This window comes from Vipera berus (genome assembly GCF_964194415.1).
Source record: "Vipera berus genome assembly, chromosome: 11".
Taxonomy (NCBI): domain Eukaryota; kingdom Metazoa; phylum Chordata; class Lepidosauria; order Squamata; family Viperidae; genus Vipera; species Vipera berus.
The window spans coordinates 1,157,969-1,179,595 of record NC_138214.1 but is presented as its reverse complement, the minus strand read 5'-3'; the positions used below and the strand labels follow the sequence as shown (position 1 = coordinate 1,179,595).

The following is a 21,627-nucleotide window of genomic DNA, read 5'->3' as shown; positions in this document are numbered from 1 at the left end:
CTTTGTGATTTTTTTTTACAGTGTAGGCACCATTGAAACTAATTGCCCTTGGCATTTCTATCCACCATCTCTTGCCAGTGTCTTTATATCATTTTGTTTTTTTCCTTAAAAAGAAAAGGTTGTAATGGCAACTATTAATCACAATGACAGCAAAAAAATCACTGCTTGTTTGCACTCTTATATAATAATTCAGTTCAATATTTGGCTGATATCCTCAAATTCTTTAAAATGAATGTTGTGCAAAACCAAAAAAAATGTGCAGATCTGAACTATAAAATTAAACATATCCAGACTTCTTATCAAAAATAAATTTACACCCACACTTCCACAACTAAAGACTGAAATACAATAAACTTCAGTAGCATAATATACATACTGGGTTGAAAAGGAAAAGGGAGAGAACCCATCTCAACAGTACCATAAATATATAATCGAAAGCAAGTTTATAATTTCTTCTACCTTTTCTGGGGGAAAAAATAACTCTGTACTGCACAGTACTATCTTTTTCGTGAAAGAATATCTATAACTCAATTATTTGCATATTAACTGGTAAATAGATATTTAAAAAATACACTTTGGGATGGAAGGGGAAATTAAACAGTTGTGGATTGCCTGTAAAGGACTTCAAGAACGTAAGTCTTATCAATAACTTACAAGGAAAAAAACACCCCCCCACACAAAAGGCTGGTGTCACAATTTCAACCTGCCTGGGAGGTACTGATCAGAAGCCCCCCAAGACCGAACAGGTTCTCCTTTTTCTCCAAAAGAAACAACTCGGTCGAATTGGGCCCATTATTGCCAAACCCCACCCCCACCCCAACACCTTTTAACAATATTGCTTTGAAATTTCTTACCACGGTGAAAGTTTCTTTTATATGGGGGCATAAGGGGATCAAGAGAACCGAAATGGCAGCTGCGTCCATCCAACTGCAGCCCACCCCTTCGTGTGCAATGCTGTATGTTTGAAGGAGGAAAAAAAAGAGGAGTGGGCTTCAGAGAGAATGGCCCCGGCTGCCATCTTGGCTTTCTTTGACACCCAGCCCCCTTCCCCTCTTGCTGCGGCTGCGACAGGTTGCTCTACAAAGGAATCCACAGAAGCCGCACACGGAGTTACAGGACAACTCGCCAAGCCATCGACGTATTGCTTTCAGACGGAGGTGACCCCAAGTGCCCAATTTCAAGCCGGCCGGTTCCTCCCGCTCAACACGGGCCGAAAGAGGCGACGGGGCCCAATCGGCGCCAGAGCGGCGTCCTACGGGCGAAGCGCTTCCGCACAGCCTCCGTTTCTAAAAGGGATTTGCCAAGTCTGACTTTTAGGGACGTCAGGAGACCTGCGACAAAGTGCTCCTGAAACGCCTTTTCTACGAACTCGAGTAGAAAGGCTGCCCATCCACTGATTTGTGGAGGAGGCCGATCCACCCTTGGCAACTGCTTCTAGAAGGAAACAGCACAAACTTTTTTTGTCTCATTTGAGCTGGGTTAAAGAAGTGGGAGCTAAAATATTAAAAGTCGCTCTGTACAAAAAGAAGGAGGAGGAGGAAAAAAAGCAAGTCCCGAAGTTACAAAAAGAAAAGCAAAAAGCACGTCTGCCGTTTACAAAAGGGTGGAGTTGAATCCTTTCCGATCCGCGATCACCAAAATCTATTGCGATGATCCCAAAAGGCACCAGGAACTCAGGAAAACGAGCACAGCCGAGCCAGAGGAGGGTGGGTGGACTGCGGGGAGGTCCATGCGGGGCAGCACCCGGGCACCTTCCTCAGGACTCACCGGCAGAGAACCTGGAAGGGGGGGGGAGAGAAAGGCCGGGAGGAGAGGCTCCGTCAGGGCATCAGAGCGGACGCTGATCCTAAGTGAAGGACCCCCAGTAATTGAAAACCAAATAATAATAATCCCACAGCCTACTTCTGAAATTTCTCCATCAGCTTCTTCACCATCTTGTCCGTGATGCCCGGGCTGGCAGCTTCAGCCAGGCTGATGCTCTTCTCCAGCTCTTCGATGGCCTGCCTCTTGCCGGCGCTGTTGGCGTCTTGCTGCTTCAGCTGAGCAGGAGGAGGCGAAGGGGAGAGGGTGAGGGGCTGCAGCCGCAGCTGCGCAGGGCTTTGAAGGGGTCTGAAGGGGCCAAGAGACTCACCTCTGCAAACACGGGATTGATTATCAGGGTTAAACAGCCCAAGGTTTTCATGAGATCTTGGTCCTGGAAAGTTAGAAGGGAGGTTTTCAGACATGCTTTGAACCTCAAGGGAATGTCGATCCAAAGCATCACCAGGTGAGTAATTCCAGCTGGGAAAGCAGGTAAGTCGAGGCTGTTTCTTTGGAGACCTCGTGCCCACAAACGACTGGCAAGTCTGTCTTAATTTGGGTATATTTTAATGGGAATGGTGGCATGGTTTTAAGGGTTATTTGAATATATTCTTTGGACTGAGGTGCAAATAATTTGGAGATGTATAACTGACAGTATGCAATAAATAAACCTCAGAGGCTCGTTCTCTCATCTAATAAAATTCAAATAAATCCCTTTCATCACAGCCCCTTTTGAAGTATACATGCTGACTAAACCTACTGTCCCATTCTGCACTTTCTTGGCGTCCGGCTTCTTCCGCACGGTGGTAAAACTCCATTCGGGGTGGGAATTGTTCTCCTTGTTGCTAGACTCGCTAAGAGGCAAGAGGAGGGAAAAGGCAAAATCAGCCAATAAATTAGAGAAGCCGGCTAGGTGGGCTTGTTAAAAGGTTTACAAGAGTGCCCAGGCCTTTCTGATCTGGACCACCTTGGTGCATTGAGACCCTCTGGGTCCATCTGCCCTCACAGCCCCCTCCCCACCATCTGGACTCACGAATCCGAGCCGTCCGAGTCCGTTTCATCGCTGCTGTGTCCTTCTGCTTTCCATCTTTTGAACCTGTCGATCAGCTCCGTCAGGTACGAAGTCTTCTTGGCGTTTTTCAGGATGAATTTGTGCTTCAGCAGCTCCTTGGCCGTGGGACGCTGGAAAAGATAGCAAGCGTCAATTCATTTTCCAGAAGAACCTCAAAGCGCTGGAGATGATGAGGGCAGGAGATCAAAACGATGGCCTCCTTCCACTAAGATCTGCTTATCAAATTCTCTTCCTCATCAACCATGGAAGGAAAGGCCTCCCTCTGGAGAAGAGGAGCTCTCCAGAACCCATTCAAGACATGGCATCTTGGGCAGCCTTCTAGTTGACTCCTGATCTTCCAAGCCCACCTTACTTTTCCTGCAGTTGTTTACCTTTCATTCTGCAAAATTCATTCAGCATCCCAAATAACATACAAAAATTAAAAGTTGATGCTAACCACTATTCCAGAAGTTCAGATCCCAACCTTAGAATGCCTTGAGATCTAAACAAGTCTACTGTTCGCGCACTTCAGAGCAATGACCCAATCTTTTTTGGCCTGAACAGTAAATTCTCCAACAGCAACGATTAGAATAAACTTCGTAATGTTCTTTCGCTGGCATTCATGAGTCAACACATGTTTTCTTGTGATCTTCAACAGCCGTCCACCTACATTAGCTTCCGAGTAATACTTGAGCTTTACAAATCCAACCACAGTCACTACAAAACTTCTACTACGTGTTTCATCTAGAATCTGACTCAAAGTTAAGCTTCAACCACCTCTGATTCATTCTTTGGCATGCTCCAAACATCCTGTGTGGTTTGAAACATCCTAGGTCAAGCCACAAAAATAACAAAATGCCTAAAAGTTATCCTGCTGTGTTTTGGGTGCAGAGAAGACTACATCCTTCAAAATCCTGCAAGCATAATGAGGCATCATGATCCATTTCCCTTTTTTTTTAAGAAGGCTGGCCACAAGATGGGCCTCCCTCCAGATCCAAGGGCTGGGAATAGCCAAAAGCACACTCACAAACGTCGGGTCCTTGTTCAGACAGGCGTCAATAAACTCTTTGAAGGGTTTGCTGAAGTCTCCGGCCAGGGTGGGGGGGTTGTTTTTAGGGATGAGGAAGAGGACTCGCATTGGGTGCATGTCTGAATTCGGAGGTTCCCCTTTGGCTAGTTCGATGGTGGTGATTCCAAGAGACCAGATATCAGCCTGCAGAGAAGAGAAAGGACAGAGAACCTGCCTGGCTATTTTGAACGAGGTCAAGAGTTCCCTCCACACAAACTGTGGGTTTTAACCTGAACTGGGTGATGTGGGTCAATGCTCTTTCAGGTTTCAGGAGCACCTTTATATTCTTACTACTCTTTCAGTTCTACCCTTGTCAGTCAGGCTTATGAGAAACTCTGGCAACGTTTGCTCCCGGGGAAGAACAAGCCGAGCTGATGGACGCCAAGGAGGTTATGGGAAAATGAGATCAACAGGAGGCCTGGAAAATGCACTATTACGACTCTGCTCTGGAGGAGGAGGAGGAGGAGGAGGAGGAGGAGGAGGAGGAGGAGGAGGAGGAGGAGGAAGGCCTCGCTCACTGCACGGGGAGAACTGCAAACCATCCTCTTGGTTCTATACCAGACTGGCTTTTCGAGAGGAGATCCAGTTCTTCTTCTTCTAAAAGCTTTAAGGCATGGATGGCAGAAGACAACAGCCAGAAGATGGAATGGGCATCTGGGCTTCCTTCCTGTTAGTCAGTCCCATCAACCATTTATTTATTATTTGTGTAACAATCACTAGGATGGGCAATTTCCTCTTAAGATTTAAGAGATATACAGGTAGTCCTCGGCTGACGACCACAACTGAGTCCAAAATTTCTGTTGTCAAGTGTGACGTTTGTTAAGTGAGTTTTGCCTCATTTTACCACCTTTCCTGCAACCGTTGTTAAGTGAATCACTGCAGTTGATAAGTCAGTAACACAGTTGTTAAATGAACCCGGCCTTCCCCATGAGCTTTGCTTGTGGGAAGGTCGCAAAAGGGGATCACGCGACCCCAGGACACTGCGACCGTCATAAATACGAAGCAGTTGCCAAGCGTCTCAATTCTGATCACCTGACCCTGGGGAAAACAGTCCTGAGTCACTTTTTCCCAGTGCCACTTTAACTCTGAACTAAATGAACTGTTGTTAAGTCGAGGACTATCCTATTAAAAAAAAATCTCACTACGAAATGAACTAGGATTCTGGACTGCAGCCACCAAGCTCTCCCCTTGTTCCTGCATGAATTGAAGCAACCCTTCAAGGCCTACAAAGGACCTTACTTTTGAGTCGTAGGCCGACTGCTGGATGACTTCGGGGGCCATCCAGAAGGGTGTCCCCACGAAAGTGTTCCTCTTGATCTGGGTATCAGTCAGTTGCCCAGCCACTCCAAAATCCGCAAGCTTCACGTCTCCTTGCTCAGACAGCAACACGTTGGCAGCTGGTTGGGGGAGGGGGGGGGGGAAAGAGAAGAAAAACTTCATTTGACAACAAAAGGAACTTGGGCTCCGAGAGAAGCATCTTCCCCCCCTCTTTGTACCCACCTTTGATATCTCTGTGGATTTTCTTTTCAGAGTGCAGGTAATCCAGCCCTTTGAGGATCTCCTTGAGCATCGTAGCAATCTGGAATTCGTCAAAGGGGCCAGCACGGAGCTTGAGAGGAAATAAGCAGAGTTTATACGCTTTAACGAAACCCCAAGTGCCTTGGAAGGCACTCACGTTGAAACACCCCTTTCGTTTTCTTTTTAAAGATCTTCGGACAATAGAAAGATTCAAGCTGTATTTCTATTTCACCAGAAACGGCTCTTCATCAAAAGTTCTAAAGATACCTGGAAAGGGAGCCAGGCCATTGTCACAAATACATCTGGGTGTTGTAACATGCTAGTTTCCTCAACTCATATCTTATCTCTTATCTTACTTTGTTACCAAGAAAACCTCTGAACTTGTCAAGATCAGGGGAAGCACTCAACATACAGTTGGTGTGCAAGACTTGGGAACCAGATCAGACTTCAAGGCAAGAATCTGTTGTCCACAAGCCACGTCTGTCCCCAGGTGAGCTTCTCTTGGCACTGAAGCCTATCAGAAGCTCCAGATTCAGAGCAAAACACACCAGGAAACATTCTCAGGATTCAGGGATTACTCTGTGGTGCATGCCGGATCCTGCCCATAGGAGAAATGAGTCCTTGGGGCTACAGTCTTCGGCTCTCTTCACATCAGTTCCTCCAGCTCAGGGCTCTCCAAGCTCGACAACTGAAGACTTGTGGACTTCAACTCCCAGAATTCTTCAACCAGCCATTTCTCAACTTCAGCTATTGTAAGAGGGGTGGACTTCAACTCCCAGAATCCTCCATGCTGGCTGAGGAATTCTGGGAGTTGAAGTCCAGAAGTCTTAAAAGTTGCAAAGTTTGGAGACTCCTGCCAGCCCAATGTTTCTCAACCTGTGGACTTCAACTCCCAGAATTCCCTAGCCAGCAAGGAGGATTCTGGAAGTTGAAGTCCACATCTCTTAAAGCTGCTGATGTTGAGAAACGCTGCTCTAGTCTACGTGAGCAGGTCTCTGCTTTCCTGGGTGCCAACCAAGAGCTGAACTGGGCTGCAACAGCAACGCCAAGCGTAAGCAGATGCTGACGTCCTCAGGAGACACAAGCAGGCTTCAAACCCCACATTTCAGGACCTCCTAGATGTAACTACTCTAGCAGAATTATCTCAGAGGAAAAGGGTGGGGATAAGGGAAAACCAGACATCCCATTCATGGCCCTCTGCTTTCTCAGCCCCTCCTAAGCTGCATCAGCAACGGGCCCTTTCAGGTTTTAAGTTTACAGGAACTCAAAATGAAAATGCCAGCTCAGTTTTAGCACTAAATATTAGCTGTGTTTGCTTCCACAGCAAGCTCTCCGAATCTCCTTCCAACAGAAACAACTCTGTGTGTTGAAAGTTTTTTTTTAAAGTCCACTTTTCAATTTATTAACTGCAGTGGATAGTTTTTCATAACTGCAAAGCTTCCTTTTCCTAAAAAGCGAAGCAACACACTCTTTATTCGAATAGATGTTTTTTACGGCCTTTCACGAGACTCAAAGGGAGCCACTGAGGTCCCTGCAGAAAAACCTGCGCTAACACAAAACATCTTTGACTTGGGCAAAGGAATTCCGCTCACTGCCGAAGGACTGAGTCACAAAGGAAGCTCAGTCAAGATTTTCACACCCTCCCTCTGGGCCTCAGTGGCAAAGAGAAGCCAGCCTTATTTGTTTCTGCAAGAGGTGAGCACTTATTGGCCCGGGGCTTTGTGATGGACCGCAACCACGACAAGGCCTCTCCCCGGAGGTCCTGCAGTCTGGAGAAAGTGGCAGCGAAAGCCTGTTACAATCTGCCATGAACAGAGCTTGAAAGACATCAGGTGTTTCCAAAATGCAAATAACCAGATGTATCTTTTAGTGCAGCACACATTTCGAAATGACCTCTTCACTCAAACATGAATTATATTTAGACTGCCTGAAATCAAAAGCATCTTCACCAAAAAGGCCTCATAGAGTGACTCGGGCTGACTAGCAATTCCAAAATTACGAAATGACACCACCCATAAAAATGGGAAAGCTTACAATGCAAATCAACACAATTCATACTGTAACTGGAATACTTACCAAGTCCAGGGCTGATCCCCCACCTAAATATTCCATTATAATCCACAACTTTGTGCCCTAAAAGGAAACGCAGGCGAAGAGTTAGCTTTTTCCTCTTGATTTCTCTGGATCAGGGAAAGGGGTAGGAACAGTGTGGAATTTGGGGAGCTACAGTGGTAATATATCTGGAAGCAGCATTAAGCTGGGGAACAATGGAACAAATGATCCACTGTGACCACAAAAAGAACAATCTGTGGGGTCTTTGGGGCTCTCTGAGCTGGACTGTTTGCTTGCAGACGTTTCATTACCCAACTAGGTAACCTCATCAGGGCTAGTGAGAGAGGAACCACACTAAGCCTGGCAGAGTATAAACAGGGACTAAACCCTGCACTCCCTTGCACTGGTGATGTTACCTAGTCTGGTCATGAAATATCTGCAAGCAAGCAAGCAAACAACCAACCAGAGTCGGAAGAGATCCTGGAGGTCTTCTAGTCCAACCCCCTGCTTAAGCATGACACCCTGCGCCATTCCAGACAAGTGGCTGTCCCTGCAGTGATGGAGCACCCACAACCTCTGGAGGAAAGCCGTTCCACTGATTAATTGTAACCGAGCTTGAGACCAGGTGTGTGCAACCTTGGGAGATCCAGGGATTTCTCCTCTGAAATTGCCTGCCAGCTAAAACAGGTTTGGGCTCCTGTTTGGGCCACATCACCAAGGCCTTTTATTTGCACGTTAGTTTTGCTACCCCACTTTGGCTCTCACCACTCTTGTTAACACTTTAAATGGCAGTTACGTGTTCTAAGCTGCCAGTTTTAGAAAGTGGTGCTTATTTGTACTGGGACGTTTTATTGGTTATATTGTATGATTTTTATAATTATATCTGGTGTTTTCAGAAGAACCACATGAAGCACCGACACGATAATTTTTGAGCCCTCTGTCGTTTGAACCAACTTGAAGAAAACCTTTGTGTACATTCCAGAAAGCTGCTCTGTGACTGGGGGTTATTTGTATTAAAAAGGTACTTTCATCTTTCCAAACAATGCGGTGATCCCAAGAAAGAGTTTCACCACTCAAGTATTTAGATCAGCAGCCAACCATGATATTTATAGCTGGGAACTTATCAGCCTCCCACTTTCCATTTAGAGATGAAGACAGCCGAGTTTCAGAAAAGGGGACTTCGGTCGTAAGCTAAACACCAATCCAAACATCTGGGTAAACAGTCCATGGGGGCTGTTACGCTTCCCCTAGTCAAGAGGCTGCCAATCAAGGCCTTACAACAGGGATGGGGAACTACTGTATGGCCCCCTTTATAACCTGTGGACTTCAACTCCCAGAATTCTGGGAGTTGAAGTCTAAAAGTCATAAAGGGGCCATAGTTCTCCACCTCTGCCTTTGAAGGAGAGGCCTCTGGGTGGAGGGGCTTGTAAGGCCTCCTACAGACAAGATGTCTTCCCCCCCGCCCCCATTAACAGAAAGCCCACCCTTCCTTTGTACCGTTTGCTCCCTGAAGCCAACAAATAATGCCAATTGGAAGATTTGAGTCAGTTTTCAACCCAGAGCCTCCATTACAGATGAGTTTTAACCCAACAGCATTTCCTCATGACGGATCAAAATCCAGGCACCGCCAAATGAGGCATGTTGTGGCAGACTGAAGACCAGCTCCTGAACAGAGCACACTTTGTTAGACAAACACACACTGCATTTACAAGTCAGAGGTTGGAAACTGAGATGTGAGGTATGTGTGCTACTTCTAGCACCTTCCATAAAGCTCATCTGTGCTAGTAGGGAAAACTGGAAACAGACACTCATTCTTTCACCTGGCTGTTGGCTTCACGGAGGCCTTTGGTGGCTCCAGGCTGACTTAGAAGGCCTGCACGGAAAATGCCACTGAGAATTTGCCAGTGTAAACCGTAACTGGGTGTGGACCATTTGCCCCTTGGCACCCAACAAGCCACTTGGCTAACCGTTACAGACCAAGTTTGTTTAATGCAGGCAGAAAGTAGGACATGCTTAGTCTTTGGAGGAGGAGGAGGAGGAGATGCGTTAGTCTATCATTCAGAAGCCTCTGAACAATTTCTGTTGGTCAGAAAATGTGCAAAAATGGCTTATCCTCCTGATTTTTTCCATCACAGTCTTGAATCCACAGCAGAACTCAGATGCAGTTCTGATTATGTTTTGGCGAGCATGACAAAACTTAGGCGTTAAACTCTTTGTATTGCAATTCCTGTGGAATCTGGAGACTGATAATCTAGACTGGAAGCTCATACATAAACTCTTCCATACAGGGTTTTGGATGGGTCATGTCTGGACTGAAACGTGCATGTTTAGACCATACCTGGAATAAAACAGGGCGAGAAAAAACGCTTGCCAGCTTCCGAGTTAGAAGGTAAAGTATTCGTGCTCACTCCTAACACAACCAACCGAAGGTGAACGGGGTGTACCACGTTCCACACTATCCATGGCTCCCATGTGCGCCTGGACCCCCCAACTTCACCCCTCCCTTGCAAAACCATCCATGTTCAACGGTCTCTGTTACCTTCAAATAGGAGCCGTAGTACTTGGTGACGTAAGGGCTGTCGCACTGGCTGAGCACCGTGATCTCCTGCTGGATGTCTTCAATCTCATCCTCGGCCTCTTCAAGGTCGATGATTTTAATGGCCACCACGTGCTGCGTCCGGTTATCAATGCCTTTAAAGACTTCTCCGAAGGAGCCTTTCCCGATGCGCTCCAGTTTGGTGAAAAGCTCCTCGGGATCTGCTCGGTGGTTCTGAAAGGGGCCAAGAGGACAAGCTCGGCTGAAGAGGTCAGGGACACCACTTCAAGGGGGATGTCACCGGAAATAAGGAGGTCTCTTCCTGAAAATTTGCAGGGGAGCTACTCCTAATCCTGGGGAAAATTGCGTGGCCAATCTCGTAATTTGTATCCAAGTGTGCAACTGCACATTTTTTAGTATGTTGAGTTTTATTTTACTCCTTAGAAGTTCGGAAGATAGACATACCCTGGGGTGGAGGAGAACAGGTCAGGTAAGATATGCTTTCAGTTTCTCTTTCTAGGTGTCACCACACAAATTACTCTTTTAATTGGCTCTCCCTAATTAGCCACGGGGCGATTGGTAGCTCTGGATCCCAGCCACAGCCCTGAGGGCACCGCACGCCTGCAACTTCCTTGACACCCACTGCAATGGTGGTTCCACCTGACATTTTCAGCATTCAGAAAGTAGGTTGTCATTAACCAGAGGTGACCTTAGTCAACGGCAAAGTCGGGCACAAAGGACCATCCGTAAGACTGAGCTCCAGGCAGTCCTCAACTTACAAGAGTTCATTTAGTGACTGTTTGAAGTTACAACACCACTGGAAAAAGTGACTTATGAACGTTTTTCACGCTTATGACTGTTGCAGCATCCCTAGGGTCACTTGATCAAAATTCAGATACCTGGCAACTCATATTTATGGTGGCTGCAGTGTCCCCAAGGTCATGCAATCCCCTTTTGTGACCTTCTGAAAAGAAAAGTCAACGGGAAAGACCAACTCAGTTAACAACCATGTGCCTAACTTAACAACTGCAGTGATTCACTTACCAACTGCGGCAAGAAAGGTCATAAAATGGAGCAAAACTCACTTAATAAATACCTCACTTAGCAATGTAAATTTTGGGCTCAATTGTGGCCATAGGCTGAGGACTCCCTGAGTAGATGATTTGTTCAAGCCTATGTACAAGAATGTGACCCATTAAAGTTCAACACCAGATAAGGGTCAATGGAATTCAAGAGGGGTTGTGGGAATGCAACAAATGGCTTATATCGCTGGCCTTTGCCAACATGTCCGTTTCCAAGCATGCCTCAAAACAGAAATGGTGGATGGTGGCAATTAAGACTCGCTTGCCCAGAAAAAGGACAAAAGAAAGCAAGGATCTTGATAAGGACTTTAAGGTCACAGGTCTGGGGATACCGAGTTGGGGGCTCAGTCTGAGATCACGTTCCAAATCGCAGAAAAAGATGGCTGGGCTAGAAGAACAGAATGGCCCACCAGGCAGTCCAGAGGAATTCAGAAGCTGCTATGTTAGTTAAACCTACTTCCAAGTAAGTTTTAAGTTGCTGTTTGAGTCTAAGGCAGGGCACTCCAACCTTGGCTGGCTGAGGAATTCTGGGAGTTGAAGTCTACAAGTCTTAAAGTTGCCAAGGCTGGAGACTCCTGGTCTAAGGTACTAGCCAAGGACCATGAGGTTTGTGGTCTACTCTATCCAGCTCTATTCTGGCTGACGACTGGGGGTCTACTGGTGATCCCACAGTGTTTGCAGAAGATGGATGGGCCTTGATGTTCTGCAGCTCAGGGCTTCTACAAAGCCTCAGGGATCCAGCCTTGCCGAAAAGAGCCGCTTTCCCAGAACAAGTTCTAAATTGTCCTTTTTGTGCACAAGCACCAATGGTTGTGCAACATTTCCCGCTTGCCTAATTGTCTCTCTTAAGAAACCAGCCAATAATTACATAGGCAGCAGCCTTCCTTTCTCGCTGGAAAAGCCCAATATCCTCATGGAAACTTCCATTTCTACATCTTGGGCTTTGGCTCCGCACTACTGGCCAAGGCTACTCACTGGACACAAACAGGCCATTGCAAGATGTTCTTACAGAGCACCTCAAACATCTGAGAAACAAGCACATTCTTCCAAGGCAACATCATCCCCCTTCTTTCTTTCCTTTCTTCTGAAGCAAGTCAGGAGGTGTCAATGCCCTGGGTTCCAGGCATTTGGAAGTCAAGCAGGAATTTCCAGAACCTGGTGTATTTTTAGAACAGCTGTCCCTGAAAATCCTGTTTAAAAGCGCAACAGCAGCTCTATGCAAAGATCGCTCCAGCTGAAAGAAACCTAAGCACATGAACTAATCCAGCATTCAGACCAGACCGATCTTGAAAGCATTTACAACCCACATTTGCATTTCTAAAGCTCTCCCAAGGCCCTTGGGACTCTGAGAAAAGAGTCAAACTGAGAGAGAAAGCAAGAGGAGTGATGGTGCTCTTGTTCTACAACAGGGGTGCCCAATCTTGGCGACTTTAAGACCTGTGGACTTCAAGTCCCAGAATTCCCCAGCCAGTCAGCCAAAACTTATCCTCTACCATTCTACACCCATGATGTCTGAATTGATGGTTTGGTTCATGCAATGTATTGATTACCCCGTATGATGAACCAGTTATTACCAAACCCTGGGTTAACCTTCTTTAGCATACTGTGTGAACCAGTTCTTGAATTTCACTGCCGTGCACCGTCTGAGTCACCTATAAAATCTTCAGGATTAATTAGATCGTTTATCGTTACCTCTGGCCCTGCAGAGAAACAACTGAACAATTTCATTAAGTCGCATCACTTGTTTAAAACTCTCCGGTTTAAAAACAGAAGTCTGACATGCACAGAAGTTCCTCCTCTGTTTTGGGTCTTCAAAACAGAAGGATTGTTAGCTGTAACTGCGCAGCCTACGCAAAATCAAGTTGGGCTCTGAAATTTAACATGCTAACAAGTCTCAGGATTACAGTGCCATCCATCAAACTAACATCAGACTGGCTGCTTCAGAGGCCAAACCGGAGCATAAAGCTGCTTTTCAGGGCTTGAAGTCAAGAACAAGGCGTTGTGTTTTCCAAGCTCTCTCTGTCTTTTGTAAAGACACACTTTAATCAACAGTGTTTGATCCTCCCAGTTATAAACGCAAAGTAATCTGGAACTCAAGAGGAAAAGTGCCTTTTTTTCCTGACAAAGCTTCATCGAGATGACAACAAAGCAAGCACAACAAGAAGAATCTTGTTCTTATAAAATGTACAACAAATCGTTGCCCATTAAAACAGCGCCCAGAGACTGCAAACTTAGATAAACAGGGATCTCTCCGCCAGTTAAGATTCTTGAGAAACTGTTAAAACACTATTTGGCTTTCCACTGTTAGTGGATTTTAGTGGGATCCATTTCTGAGTACTACTTTGTTTGTCAATGAAATGTCTTGGAATCTCAACAACAGAGACAAGAAAGGAAAGTGCTGAATGCAACTAATGGTCTCTGCAAACTGAAAATAGAAATGTTTACAATCAACTTGTGTGAAAGGAATGAATCAGCGGCTTGTTTTGCCATCATTTCTGCCTGAAGGTGCACGGTGGTGCAGGCTGAAAGTCCTAATGTCTTCTCATTCACATTTTTCCCACAGGGGAACTATTAAGGGATCTTGAATTTCAGATCAGTTTACGCTTCCTGAAAACAAGCCACAGGGACTTCAACACCATCCAGCACAAAGTAACAGGATAAGCAAACAAGCTTCAATAATGGTAATAATTAGAAGTGGCCAAATCCTTTCCTATCTTTTAATCATATAATGGTCCCTTTCTTTATTAGGAGCGTGGAGGAAGAAAGAGGGCATAAGGAACAATTTAAAAGCTTGGAAGAAGGGATTATCATCTGCCTTCCTTTTAATTAATAATCCAATCTACGTTAAGGATCTAATGACAACAAACAAGGAGATGTTTCATTAATAGTATTTTGTTATCTTGTTAGTTATGGCAGAATGCTTTGAAGGAAACCACCAAGTTATTCCAGAAATTCAGAAGAGCGCAAAAATAAAAATAATTCGAAAAGGGAAAGTTTGGGCAAAACAGATCAGATTTTAAAATCTGAACATCAAAGGGGTGCCCTGAAACTGTATTTATGCACTGGCAAATCCAGGAGGTAAACAGGAAAATGGGGTTTTTTCCCCCCTTCACCCATTCTTTTTTCATGTTGCTATACTGCCACAATCTTTTAAGCTAAAAGAATTTGTAATGAGCTATTCATTTTCTCGCACATTAAACATTAATTGAATTACACATCTCATTTTATATAAATGTAAATGTACATATACATATACATATACACACATATATATGTATATATATATATATAATGCTTTTTTGGGAAAGGGGAGAGAAATTTCAAGGAGAATATGAGCTTAATATCAGCCTGATCAAGTGACCTTGTCTGTGTCAAGTTCCCATATTCCTCAGTGTACATTTTAAGATTACAAAAACGTATTTTAACTGAATTACCTGGCTAACGCCGAACGATGCACACACAGAAAAGAGCTTTATACAGCACCAACATAAGACGGACTGAGCCTCAGCAGAGCTGATAATCAAGTTAGACTTCATCTGAGATGTCACACCATACATTACTCATATGTTAGTACATTCTTCCTAAAAAGGTACATAGTTCTAAGGAACTGGTGGGGGAAACCTGGGGGAGAAACATCGTGGCTCGCCAATCAATCTTGGTTATAATTAAAAGGGGCCGTATAATTGCTGTCTACACGTCAGAAAGCTCTACACCGCTCTCCATTTGTCCAACTTTGATAACCCAAGCTTTGCAATTCCAGACTCTAATCCATCAGCACGGCCAAGTGGAACTGCAGAACTGGGCAGAAGCAGGCCACAAATCTATGGGGCACCTGGTAGCTTCACCTTGGGGGACAGGTGGTGTGTAGAAGGCAAAGCTAAGTTGTGCAAAACTCAACATGCACAACCAAGATTAACCCTGATAAGACAAGTGGAAGCACAGAGATCAGCCTGCCCCGACTTGAACCGAAACGTCTACAAGTTAAAACAGGGATGTAAATATAGCCATGACATAAACCACCGCTCTCTCCCTGAAGGATCACGGAGCCCTACGAAATGAAGGCTTTAATGTTCCACAGAAAGCAACTAAGAAAATGTCTGTTTCAACACCTAATTCTCTGTGGTTGTTCCAGATCCTCCTGGTGGATCTCATGTCAGACGTTGCCCGCTGGAAAAGTTCTTGAGTGCTCAACGTTTGTGGCATCTGAGCAGGGCTGGGCACTCGGCACAATCGCTTCTAATCAGCAGCTTCAAAGGCCCTAATTCTCGGCAGAGAAGTAAACCAACGGGCCTTTTCTCAGTATTTGGCGCTTATGGCGTGGTACTTTGAACAAACAGAGAGCCGAATTGAGCTACACTTCCTGCACGCAGGGCTGTGATAAACTTGTGGCCAGCTCACAGGAGCCAGGAACATGGGGGGAGATACTGTAAGGCATAGATAACCTTCATTAAATACACGGTGGCTAATGGAGTAGAGAAGTATCCCATTCACCAGGAAGGCAGGGCGATTAATTTTATACATAACTTCAAAAATACTGGAAACACTCTTTTCAAAACAACATTAGGCTATGGAAAACAGGAGCCACAAACCAAGATTGGAAAACTGGCAAGTCACTCCCTAAAGTTCACATCTATTCAAAGAAGAGCAAGTACACTGATGTTTGGTGAATTCACATGAAAAACCAAACCAGACTGGGTTTCACTCATCCACTTCCTGCATTCGGATGAGACACTTTTGCTTTGTGTTGTGTTGGAGACATCTTTGCCTTTAGAAGAGGGATCCTGAAACATGCACCAATTCCTAAGAAGAGTGGAGCAGATCAGCCAATGATCTACCAAACTAAGAAGCAGCTTGCAAACTTTAACAGGGGTTTGTTTAGAGCAGATCCTGACAGGATCTGAACTTTATTTCAAGTCTTGATTCAGTAACTGAGCCATAGTAGATTGTTCCACATTTCTTAGACCTGATGCATATCTTCATCGGAGCAAAACCTCTGGCAAAACATACTGCATCGCTGGATTTATCAAACTAGATAAGCATTGGCTGGGTGGTATGCAAATTAAGTGAACAGTTAGGTCAAAAAGCACTCTTCATTAATCCTTCTTCCTCAGACCAGAAGGAAATACCATGTGAGATACCAAAAGGTTAAGTCTCAGGCTGTGCGCATTCTTATTAATCGCATGAAGGAACTGGAGGGAGAATACTTATCATATTTTTGATAACACAAAATTGAGGGAAGTAAGTAGTATCTTATTAGACCATAGCAATAAAATTCAGAATGATCTTGACAGATAAGAGAAAGGGCCTCAAGATGCAAACATGAAATTTAACAAAGACCCTGCTCCAAGTTAAGAAAATTGAAAATCAAAAGCACAGGTAGAGAAAAAGCGACACCGTACTGGATGTCACTTGTGGAAAATGTCTAGGAAAAGGGGTGGTTTACAGACTTGAGTATGAGGAAGTGATGTGGTATGGCTACAAAAAAGGCAGATGGAATTTTAGACGGCCTCAACAGAAGAACAGTTTTGAAAACACAGGAAGTCACTCTTTACGCTGCATTAATCAGACTCCATGTTGATCACTGTGTTCAGTTTTCAGCGACACACATAGGAAGGGTTCGGATCAACTGGAGTAGATCCAGAAACGGCCAAGAGAATAACCACGGAACTGGGAAATAAGACAGAAGAAGGGAGGCCCTAGAAATGTTTAACCTTGAGAGGAGAAGAACAAAGAGCAATTTAGCAGCAGCTATCAGGGTGTCACAAAGGGTATCAAATCATCTCCCCAAAGGAAATCAAAGCCTGTTCTCGGATCATCCCAGAACGCAGAACCCAGAATAACGGCCCGAAGAGACAGGTAAGCAGATCCCAAGTAAATATCCTGGAAAACAGTAGCGACTTCCCAAGAGACTGACAGTGGAGCCAACTATCAAGAAAGATCACGGACTTCCCTTCACTGGATGAGCTCAAGCAGAAGGAGGCCAACCATCTGTCAGAGGTGGTTTAATCTGAATTTCTGCACAGAGCAGGTCCTTGGCCTAGGTGGTTAAAGCTCCCAGTAGCAAATTATTATTTATAGGATGAAGAAATGATCTGGAACCTAAAGGCTGAAGAAGGGGAAGAGGAGGAAAGAAAATGTGACTTGAGGCCTCATCATGGCATGCCATGTATAGTGAAGAGTCCCTGACCTGGAAATGTCTAAATGCACTCCCTTAATTCTACCCCAGGCTAGCCGGGATAATGATAGTTTCTTTCCTGCCTTATTATAAACAATGGTTAATTCAGCTGTCCATCCCTTAAGAATCCTGTGGATTAAAGATGTATAAAAGGCTCCTAAACAAACTAATAAATACATTTCTGGTGCTGGGTTGCATGCAAAAACTAAAAAGCATGAGGAAAAATCCCTGTTCTTTCCTGCCTAAGCATCTGATCCTGTTTCATAATAATAGGATGCAAAACAAGATGGAATTAAGCGAGGATGAGAAGAACGAAACGTGACATTAAATGATTTAAACAACCTTTAACACCCAAGTTTAGAAATTAGCCTTGGGAGAATGTAATGTCTGGTTAAAAACAAATTCTGCAGGAGATCCAAAACAATCTGGAAAAGTACCAAAGTCTGAACTGCATCAAAACACTTTTGGGAGAGTTTCCAGCTATATTTCCAGGGTCCTTTTTGCTCATCAGCCCTTTTTTGGGGTGGGGGATGGGGTGAGGTGGGGCAATGGAGAAAATAAAACTCACCTGAAGGTTTATTGTGCTTTTGAGCAAGGGCAGATTTGGAAGTCAGGAAGGACCCAAGGCGGCCTTTGGCTTGGCTTTCCAAGAAGCCCCCAATTCTTTCCAGGGGAGAAAGAACACCCCCCCCCACTCCCAAAAGCACCAGCTGGATTTGGGCCCTTCCCCGGGCACCTGGCCTTTGCCCAGCGCGCCCCGAGGAAGCGGGGGCGGGCCATTTGTGACCTCTCAAGGAAGGGGGAGGGAGTCCGGCCCCGGGGTCCCCTCGCCCACCTGCCAGTCCCGCGGGGGTCCCGCCGGCGCCCAGCAGCCCCCCCCGGTCCGTGGGGACCCCAGCCCCCCCCAGGCAACACAGGCCCCGACAGGGCAGGCGACCCCCGCGGGTGGGCCCAGACCCCGGCCAGCCCCCCTCCGGCCCCGCTCACCTGCATGCCGGGCACCTGCAGGGCCACGGGCGAGAGGGCCATGGCGGCTCCGGGGCGGCGGCGGAGGAAGGCGGCTCAGCTGCAACGGGGCCTGCGGGGGAGGCGGCGGGAGAAGCAGGCTGGGGGGGCTCCGCGGAGGCCCCGCCCGCCCAGGCCCACCCCGGGCCCGCCCTCCGCCACTCCAGAGCCCATCCTCCTCGCCCGGCGGGCCCGCCGCCCGCCCTGCCCGGCGGGGCGGCGGCTCCGAGGCAAGGAGGGCCTCGCCGGGCCCCGGGCCTGCTCCCAGGGCGGGGGGCGCCGAGGCCGACCCCCGCCGTCCTCGGGGGGCGCCCGCCCGCCGCCGCCGCCCCCGCCCCGGCCCGCCCGCCCGCTCGCGCTCACCTTTCCGCCGCGCAGGGGAGCCGGCTCCCGCCGAACTACATCTCCCAGCGGCCCCCGCGCGGGCGCCGCCGTCTTTGCCGCAGGGGCTGCCGGGAGTTGTGGTGCGGACGAGGCAGCCGGCACTCGCAAGCATCGCCCGGAGGGCTCGCCAAGCGGACTCAGCGGCTCTCCGCCCCGCCGCCCCCTGCTGGGCATCCCCCCCCCCTCCTGTACTGAGCAAGGCTCCCGGGGGGCGGCGGGGCTCGCTTCTTTCCCCCCCCGCCTCGAAGGAGCAGCCGGAGCCGGGCTTCGGGCTCTTCCTCCGGGATAAACGGGGAAGGGGGAAGTTGGGCGGGGGGGAAGCTAAGCGAAGACTCTGCTCCCCCCTCCTCCGCCTTGGTTGCTGCCCTTTGGGGGCGCGTTTTGGGCCGCCCTGAGTCCGGGATGTGCAGTGGAGAGAAAACCACTTTTAAAAAAGAAAGAAAAGGGGGGGGGAGTTATAAAATCAACGAGAGAGAGAGTGAAAAAGAAGCTGTTTTCATTGAAATCAACTTTTGTGACACGCTCTGTATCTCAGCAATGGGCCTTGCAAGAAGGAAATGTAAAAAAAAGAAACAAATAGAGAATTCCCGAGAACTGCCTGGTCAATTCCAGGCCCCGATACCTGGCACGAACCCAGGCAGAGCCAGCTTTCTCCCCTGAGCCCAAAAGGAGAATGACAAGGATGCCAGCCTGGCTAAAAAATAGCATGAAAAGTTCTAATTGGTTCTGCCGACTTCGGGGGGGGGGGGTTTAGCACTTAACAACTGCCCACAGTAAAGGTGGGGCGACCGTCACAAGTACGAGTCAGTTGCCAAGCATCAGAATTTTGATCAGGTGACCATGGGGACGCTGCAAGGGTCGTAAGTGTGAAAAACAGTCATATGTAACTTTGAACAGTCGATAAATGAACTGTTGTAAGTTGAGGACTACCTGGGTTTATGAAGACAGAATGTTTCAAGTTTCAAATTCTGGAAACCTGAGAAGATCCGAGGTGCAGAAAGAGTCCATCTTAAAAGTGAAACGGGAGTTTCTCTGCAAGGCTCCACCAGGACAGTGATGGTAGACCTATGACACACGTGTGATAGACCATAACGTGTTGGGTGACATGTCAGCGTTCACCAACACCCAACATTATCAGTGGCTGTGAACATGTATGGAATTGTTTCCCTTTTGCTGTGTGTGTGTATGTGTGTGAGACACAGCAGCACAGTCAAGCGTTTCCTGAATTTTTGACATGCGGAGCCCAGAAGGTTCGCTGTCCGTGCTCCAGGACGTTTCCTCCTGCTCTCTCCAGCGCCCAGAGGTCTCCGCGGAAGGGTCTTCGTAGTAGCCTCATTTTCCCTGGAAAAAGATTGGGCCGCTCTGCTTATGCCCCTGGGGTTGGTCACATAATGGAAATAATGCCGTAAACTTGGATTTGGGCATCTGTGCATCAACAGCTGTGGTGGCTACTCAGCTGGCTGCTTTGAATTAAGGCTTCATCAGAACAGAACGGGGCAACCCACCACGGTCAACTGGCCATGGTCAACTCGCTCCAGGATGACTTCTTCCTGGCCAACTCATTGTGGGAAAACTCGCCATGGGATTCATCTGGTTTCTTTCTGTTTTGTTGACCATGTTTTGGTCAGAATTATTTTATCTTTTATATCAAAGGAAGACACTCCTATGACTACCAGATTTTGTGATGCTCTGATGAATAATAAAAGGAACTAATCCCGCATTGAATTGTCCTGCGGTGAGCTGGCCATGGTGAATTGGCTGCGGTGAGTTGCCAGCAGTCTCTGCAACTCAACAGAGTGTAATTCAGGGCAGTGATTGATCCAAGGGTACCTGAGGCCCAGGTGTTTCTTCCCTGTTTATCAGGCAGAAATCCAACAGGGAGTGTCTTTGCCTATCTGAACTTGTCTTGCTAGAAAACATAGCATGCTGGTCGCTTTTCAAACAACTTCCTGAATCCTCCCCCCCCCCCCCCCCCGCACAAGAGGTTTCTAAGTATGTGTAAGAGAGAGATTGGTTTAGTCATATGGGACTTCCTGCCTGCTTTCTCTGCTTCCTTTCATGAAAGCTTCACCTTCGTTCATCCGCTGCCTTTTGACCATCAGGGCATTTCTGAGTCACAGTAGTTATACTGACTTCCCTCTCCGCAGAGCAGATCACGAGAGATGCTTGTGAGGAATAATCCACCCTGTCTGGGATCCAGTTTGATGCTTAAAAAAATTAGCCTTTTGTGAACTGATTGGCAACATCAGCTGCCCTTTGGAACTCTTCCCATGCCAGTTTTTATAATATGCTCTCCCTCCTCTGTTAGTTCAATTTCTTATAGATTATGACAACGTCTGCTCTCATAATTGTTGAGAATTCCTCTTTTCGGCCCAATGTCCATCATAAAAATAGTTTCTGAAGGCGGGATTGTTTTTGTCATATGCACGCAAGATTTTTTTTTAAAAAAAATCATTAACAGGCAAGATATGTTTCACATGCAAGATAAAGTTTGCAAGATCTTAAAAAGATGCTGTAGCACTTTGCATCGCCCTTGCTAAACATTCTTTCGTTTGGAAGTTCTCCACTCATAATAAGTATGGGTTGGTGGGGAAGCAGTGTCCATTACTAATGGCTCCGTTCTGCCCCCTGGCGTCTGATGTTATTCCTATAAAATTTATATTTTAGGCCATGAATCTCTGCTGCTGGCTTCTCACAGTTAGCTAACAGGTAGTAAGTGGCGACTTTCCAACTTCATCACTTGTACAAAGCTAACAACATACAATATTGTAGCTCTTTCACAGAGATGGTTCAAAAGGGTTGAGAAATTACCTCTTTTTGACACCCTTATTCAACCAATCAGATTTTAGGTTGTCCTTCATTTTTTGCACAAGATGCTGTTTTTATTATCTGCAATCCATCCTGTGCAGATCTCCCAAAATTGCACATACGTTTTGGAATTAAAAAGAAAAAAGC

General features: G+C 46.6%; 1 protein-coding gene across 3 annotated transcripts; it reads right to left on the bottom strand.

Moving 5' to 3' along the window:
* Positions 1–72: 72 nt before the first annotated feature.
* On the bottom strand, positions 73–18,732 carry STK26 (serine/threonine kinase 26; the record flags this gene model as incomplete). 3 transcript variants are annotated; one of them, XM_081336599.1, is made up of 12 exons in its annotated part: positions 18,652–18,732; positions 18,271–18,361; positions 10,030–10,260; positions 7,515–7,571; positions 5,421–5,529; positions 5,160–5,317; positions 3,879–4,064; positions 2,834–2,982; positions 2,561–2,654; positions 2,132–2,194; positions 1,903–2,039; positions 73–1,778 (listed from the first exon to the last, which is right to left on the bottom strand). In XM_081336599.1, exons 2-12 carry the CDS (start codon positions 18,310–18,312, stop codon positions 1,757–1,759), a joined length of 1,248 nt encoding a protein of 415 aa, XP_081192725.1. In that variant the 5' UTR covers positions 18,313–18,361; positions 18,652–18,732. The 3 variants fall into 3 exon arrangements, with proteins under 3 accessions (XP_081192725.1, XP_081192724.1, XP_081192726.1); XM_081336598.1 differs by lacking the exon at positions 18,652–18,732 and having other exon boundaries at positions 18,271–18,553; XM_081336600.1 differs by lacking the exons at positions 73–1,778; positions 18,652–18,732 and having other exon boundaries at positions 1,899–2,039; positions 18,271–18,558.
* Between the last annotated feature and the right edge of the window lie 2,895 nt (positions 18,733–21,627).